At 51.8% G+C, this 6,132-nt stretch overlaps 1 protein-coding gene across 1 annotated transcript; it reads left to right on the top strand.

The window, feature by feature from the left end:
• Positions 1-2,095: 2,095 nt before the first annotated feature.
• Positions 2,096-5,391, top strand: NFKBIA (NFKB inhibitor alpha). Its single transcript, XM_046010295.1, has 6 exons — positions 2,096-2,447; positions 3,081-3,189; positions 3,516-3,726; positions 4,012-4,100; positions 4,233-4,493; positions 4,808-5,391. The coding sequence occupies exons 1-6, from the start codon at positions 2,221-2,223 to the stop codon at positions 4,853-4,855; spliced, it is 945 nt and encodes a 314-aa protein (XP_045866251.1). The 5' UTR covers positions 2,096-2,220; the 3' UTR covers positions 4,856-5,391.
• Positions 5,392-6,132: the final 741 nt, after the last annotated feature.

Below are 6,132 nucleotides of genomic sequence, written 5' to 3'. Positions count from 1 at the left end.
TCACCCAGGCGTCCCATTTGGTCTCATTTCTACATGGAGTTTTCAAAAGTGTAAATACTACAACTGCTTTGGCCCCATGATTAATATGTTGGGATAGAAATTAGATAAACTGTCACGGGGTGCCGAGGTAAATTTCTCTGCATTTCAGTTCCTTTTTGGGAAAACAGGAATGATACCTATCTTACAAGAGGAGTTCTGAGAATGAACAATATATTGTAAAAACTGTTGAGTCCTTCCAAAAACTTAGACTACTTCCAAGAGATGTAGTCACCCTTAAGCAGCTATCTATGTGTTTGTGGATAAGCAATACAATTTTTAAGCAGGAAAAAAACCTTTAAATGACATTGATCGAATCTTATGGTAAGAACAGGTAGACCACAGCAAAGTTAACTGATCTCCCCAATTAATATGCAGTTAATTAGAGGTGAAGTCAGAAGAGAGATCTCCTACGTATAGCCACTGCTCTCTCCTGCTTGGATAAGGGTTTTTGTAGATCACGTGCCTGCAGAGACAATGGAGTCTGTCCTTGGGAAGTTTTCATTATAAACATGTGATCATTACAATCCTGAAGGTTTTAGGTCTTGATTTTAAGGCTTTTTTCCCCTATTTTTTTCTCACTCCCCCTGACCCAGGTTCCCTACATTCAGATAGAGGATTGGAGGAAGAAGAGATGAGCAAACAGCTGGTTAGTACACAGCCAGTCAAGTTAAAGATGAATGCAATACAATCACCAGAAATTTCTGCATAACTATAGAGGCTCCTGGGGCTCATCCCTAAAAACTCTGACCCTATTGCTTTATTTTACCTGGACCAGTTCTAGAAGTAGATGAATTCAGTTAAAGGCTTGCAGGCTAGGAGAAGGGGGGTGGAGTGGGAACATAAGTTCTATTTCTGCAGGTGAAACCAGAGGATGGGGAGCCTGGATATGTCCAACTGCTGCCCTCCCCAGGGCAGGAGAGCAAGGAGCTAGCAAGGGAGTTATCTGGTGATGTCCTGTAGCAGGCTTAGCAACTACTTTCTTAGCCATGCTTAAGGCCCAATCTTGGGTAAGGCACTGCTCACCCAATTCTTCAGCCTCTTCCAAATGCTTCTGGAAAGTCACCCAGAAGTAAGCTGAGGATCCATTCTTTGCAGGAGCACAGTGCAATTCAGGGACCATGACCTCGATAATTCTTCTGTTTGTCCAGGGTAGCTAGATACAACTTCTACTACAAAGATCAACATTTGCTTTACTTGAAAAAAAATTATGGTCATGTTCAACATTTTGCCTGAATACAGGGCAGAGTGTTTGCCCCTCCTCCAGTCACCAGGACTGTTAATCCCGAGGAAATGACTGAGGGTTCTCCAGCCATTGGTCTCTTAATGTCAAAGCATTCACATTCACAACTTCTACCGGGGGCGCGGGGGTGGGGGGGGGTGGGGGGTGGTGGTGGTGTGTGTGTGTGTGTGTGTGTGTGTGTGTGTGTGTGTGTGTGTGTGCTGGGGAGGGCTAAGTGTCCCTGCGCTGCAGAGAGCCTGGTATTGGCAGGAAGGCAGAGGCAGCCTGCGACCTTCTAACCCGCCAGTGCGTCCTTCCCCGCAGCGAGAAGTTTGGGGAAGCAAATCCCGACGTCCAGCCATCATTTCCACTCGAGTTTTCAAAAAGATCAAGAATCGGAAAGGACCGGCGGGTCGGCAAACCCCACGGAGGAACTGCACAACACGTCTGCGTTCACTGGGATCTCAGCAGTGCACGACCCCAAATCGAATCGATTGTGGGAAACCCCAGGGAAAGAAGGCTTCTTGCAGAGGGACGGGATTACTGAGTGCAAAGCAGCAGGGAAGTACCGGGGTAGGGGACCTTAGTCGGGAGGACTTTCCAGCCACTCAGCGTTCATCAAAAAAGTTCCCTGTACATGACCCCAGTGGCTCATCGCAGGGAGTTTCTCTGATGAACCCGGCTCAGGGTTTAGGCTTCTCCCCCCGCCCCCCACCCCCGTCTCCCTCCCGAGCAGAGTACGAGGCAGTTCTCTTTTCTGGTCTGACTGGCTTGGAAATTCCCCGCGCCTGACCCCGCCCCGGAGAAATCCCCTGCCAGCGTTTATAGGGCGCCGCGGCGGCGCTGGCGAGCCCACAAGAGTCGCAGCCAGCGGTCCTCCCCTCCGTGACACGAAGAGGCGGCGAGCGCGCAGCCCGCGGCCGAGCGCACCTGGGCAGCAGCGCCACAGCTTCCCCCGCGCCATGTTTCAGCCCGCCGAGCACAACCAGGACTGGGCCATGGAGGGTCCCCGGGACGCGCTCAAGAAGGAGCGCCTGCTGGACGACCGCCACGACAGCGGCCTGGACTCCATGAAGGACGAGGAGTACGAACAGTTGGTGAAGGAATTGAAGGAGATCCGCCTCGAGCCGCAGGAGGCGCCGCGCGGCGCGGAGCCTTGGAAGCAGCAGCTCACCGAGGACGGAGACTCGTAAGTGCCGCGGGGCCGGGTGGGGACGCCGGGCCTGCAGCGCGAGGCTTGCGAGGCGGCCGCAGGCCGGGGTTTATGCACCGCCGCGGCGCATCTCCCGGAGACCGTGCAAAGCGGAGGACTGCGCTTAGGGGCTGGGGGGGGGGGGGTGGGTAGGGAAATGAGGGTCGGATCCCGGGGCTGCGGTGCAGCAACTCTGCCTTGCAGACGCGCACGTCTTCCCCTCCCCCCGGGCCCGGTCTTCTCGGCGCTCGGCGGGGGCGGGGCGGCGGCGGGGACGCGAAGTCCCCTCTTGCATAAGGGAGAGTTGGGGGGCGGGGGGAGGGTAGGCAGGAGTTTCTTCCCCGCTGGCGGGCGCCTCGCGGCCGGGAGGGGAAGTACAGGGCGTTCCGGCCCGGCAGGAGGGCGGGGCGGTCTGACCGGCGCCCGCCGAGGAGAAGGGGGGGGCGCCCGGAAAGTCCCTGGGCGCCTGCCAGGAACACTCAGCTCATAATAACCTCGCGGAAAACACCGCGGCCTCGGCCTCGGCCTCCAGAAACCCCGGCCTTGCGCAATCCCCCGCAGCCCGCGCCTCCCTGGGCCCCACGCAATGCACTCACCAGCCCTGGGGGTTTTTCCCTCTGTTCCCCTTAGGTTCCTGCACTTGGCCATCATCCATGAAGAGAAGGCACTGACCATGGAAGTGATCCGCCAAGTGAAGGGCGACCTTGCGTTTCTCAACTTCCAGAACAACCTGCAGCAGGTGCGCCAGCCTGCCCAGTCCCATGCCTCTGACCCAGTAATAAAGCTGGATCTAGCACAGTTGCTCCCAATCTTTCGTCAGTTAACAATCACTGGTCATTATCTTCCCTGACCTTTTATGCAAGGTCCTAGAGAGGAAAGAAAATTCCATTGATTTGGGGAGGCCTTTATGAAAGCCCACCTGGGCCCTCTGGGATTTGTTTTGCCCCTTAGACCTGTTTGGGAGGAGCAACAGTCAAAGACCAGGAAATCTCTGGGGTTCAAGGGAAGACAGACTCCAAGTTTTGGCCATGGCTTACCTCTTTCTCTTCCCTCTTCTGTTTGTAGACTCCACTCCACTTGGCCGTGATCACCAACCAACCAGAAATTGCTGAGGCACTTCTGGAAGCTGGCTGTGATCCTGAGCTCCGAGACTTTCGAGGAAATACCCCCCTACACCTTGCCTGTGAGCAAGGCTGCCTGGCCAGTGTGGGAGTCTTGACTCAGACCTGCAGGACCCAGCACCTCTCCTCCATCCTCCAGGCCACTAACTACAATGGTACGTCTGCCTGCCCTACCCTGCCCATCAGAAGGCAGATGACTTGGAGAAGGGGGAGGTGGGCCAACTTTAGGAATCCAGGTGAGAGCAGAAACTGTCAACACCGGAAAGGATGAGAAAATGCATGTAAAAGGCCTGTTTGATGCCTTAAAAAGTTCATTCAGAGCCCAGATTCTGGGTTCTCCAAAATCAGAAGTATTTACCCCCTACCAGAATAGGTGGAAAGCTGTGCTTGAGATCTGAGGGTTGAAACAAGTGGTTATACTTTTTTCATCATTCTTCTAGGGCACACGTGTCTACATTTAGCCTCTATCCATGGCTACTTGGGCATTGTGGAACTTCTGGTGTCTCTGGGTGCTGACGTCAATGCTCAGGTGAGTACTTCATGTCTCCAGATGGAGTGCCTCAGGGCTGCCAGGCCTTCCACAGTAAGACCTCACGTGCTCTTGTTGCAAGCAGAAATTCCAAACTCAACCATAAACCTCTCCAATTCCTTTGGGTTTCAGGAGCCCTGCAATGGCCGAACTGCCCTCCATCTTGCCGTGGACCTGCAGAATTCTGATCTCGTGTCACTCTTGTTGAAGTGTGGGGCTGATGTCAACAGAGTTACCTACCAGGGCTACTCCCCATACCAGCTCACCTGGGGCCGCCCAAGCACGCGGATACAGCAGCAGCTGGGCCAGCTGACCCTAGAAAACCTTCAGATGCTGCCAGAGAGTGAGGATGAGGAGAGCTATGACACAGAGTCAGAGTTCACGGAGGACGAGGTGAGTCGCAACTTTGTCGCTCTGCACAAAGCAGGACCCTGTATCCAAAAGGCTCAACTTAATGAAGATCTCACACTTTAGTGTGAGTGACCAGTAGTACCCCCCAAAGTGTGGCTTCATTTTTTGCCCTTTTTAAAGGAGAGGAACATTAAAGAGAAGCTCCCTCAGCCCCTGAAATTAATTTATATCCAGGTTTTGGAGAATGGAATCCAAGAATACTTGAGTTATTTCGAGAAACAGCCCTCACCATTATCCCAGCACCTTTGGCAAAGTTCTGGAAGTTTAATGTGCCTTTTTCTTTCTCTTGTTCTTAGCTGCCCTATGATGACTGTGTGCTTGGAGGCCAGCGCCTGACGTTATGAGCTTAGAAGAGTAAAAGAACATGGACTTGTATATTTGTACAAAAAGAGAGTTTTATTTTTCTAAAAAAAAGAAAAAAAGAAAAAAAAATTAAAAGAGGGTACTTAAAACCACACTTTACACTCCCTGGCCTGAAACATTCACTATGGTGGATCAGCCCTCATTTTGTTATTTTGGTGAACTTTGGAAGGGAACAAGAAAGATCATTGGAATTCAAAGAAAACCTCATTCATTCCTCACCTTTGTGGGGTTTCTGGAGGAGGTTATGCAACATGTGAGGAAAGGACGACATCTTAACTGTGCTTTTTGACTGAATCACCATAGATTTGGTGGCTGAGCCCTGTGTGGGTTGTATAACGACTGACTAGGTGTAAAGACCAGGTGTGTCGTTAAGCCTTTTGGGGGTGTGGGGTTAAAAGCCACTACTTGTCAAGGTTTGTGTTGCCCTCCTGTAAATGGTGTACATTATGTATTTTGTTGGTAATTATTTTGGTACTTCTAAGATGTGTATTTATTAAACAGATTTTTACAAACAGAATTTTCCTGATCATTCTCTTTGGGCTGCTGAGGGGCTCCCGAGCTGAGAGTCATCCGATCCACAGAGTGGGGGAGGTGGAGAGCTGTGTGGGAGCACTTACCACAAGCAGCCACAAAGCCCTCTCAGAGAGCCACTTCTCACAACTGTGTACACCAGACTCCCTGCCAGGCTTTGCAGGCAGCCCCCTGGGCCCAGAGCGTGGGAGGGGAGGCTGTTGCAAGATGATAGGAAACACCATTCTTAGGCCGGGGTGAGGGTGGGGGTGGCACTCGCTGCTGGACCCACAGCTGGAAGCCTCCACTGCCATTTGCTTTGATCTTGCTTTAAGCTATGCCAGGACCCTTCCACTTTTGGAATCACTTTGGTCAACAGAAATCTGCTGAAATCCTATTTTCTATTACAGGGAAAGTTCTTAACTATAATGCTGGAAGTTCCTGAGACGTTGGGCTCAGGAATGGGACCGCCTGCGCTAACATTTATTAGCAGCTGCCCCCCTCTGAGCCTTCATTTCTTCATTTATAAACTGGGCTGTTAAGGTTGCACAAGACAATGCACGTCTGAAGCATATAGTGCCAGGCACATGGTGCTAAAGAGAAAGGCAAATGATTGCACAACATCCTGTATTTCACAGGGGAAGAAACAAGTCCAGAGAGAACGTCCTGTCCGGGGTCACCTTGTAGAAGAGGCAGGTGGTGAGCTTCCAACTCTTGTTTCCAGAGTTGGTTAACATCTTTTAATTGC

The sequence above is a fragment of the Meles meles genome, chromosome 6 (genome assembly GCF_922984935.1).
Source record: "Meles meles chromosome 6, mMelMel3.1 paternal haplotype, whole genome shotgun sequence".
NCBI lineage: Eukaryota > Metazoa > Chordata > Mammalia > Carnivora > Mustelidae > Meles > Meles meles.
Note: the sequence above shows the minus strand (reverse complement) of the source record. Positions and strands in the feature narration are given on the sequence as shown.

Excerpts from the sequence above, each read along its gene's own strand:
- NFKBIA (XM_046010295.1), top strand. The coding sequence starts at position 2,221 with ATGTTTCAGCCCGCCGAGCACAACCAGGACTGGGCCATGGAGGGTCCC. Across the intron at positions 2,448-3,080 it reads CTCACCGAGGACGGAGACTC|GTTCCTGCACTTGGCCATCA; the intron begins GTAAGTGCCGCG and ends TGTTCCCCTTAG. Across the intron at positions 4,101-4,232 it reads GTGCTGACGTCAATGCTCAG|GAGCCCTGCAATGGCCGAAC; the intron begins GTGAGTACTTCA and ends TTTGGGTTTCAG.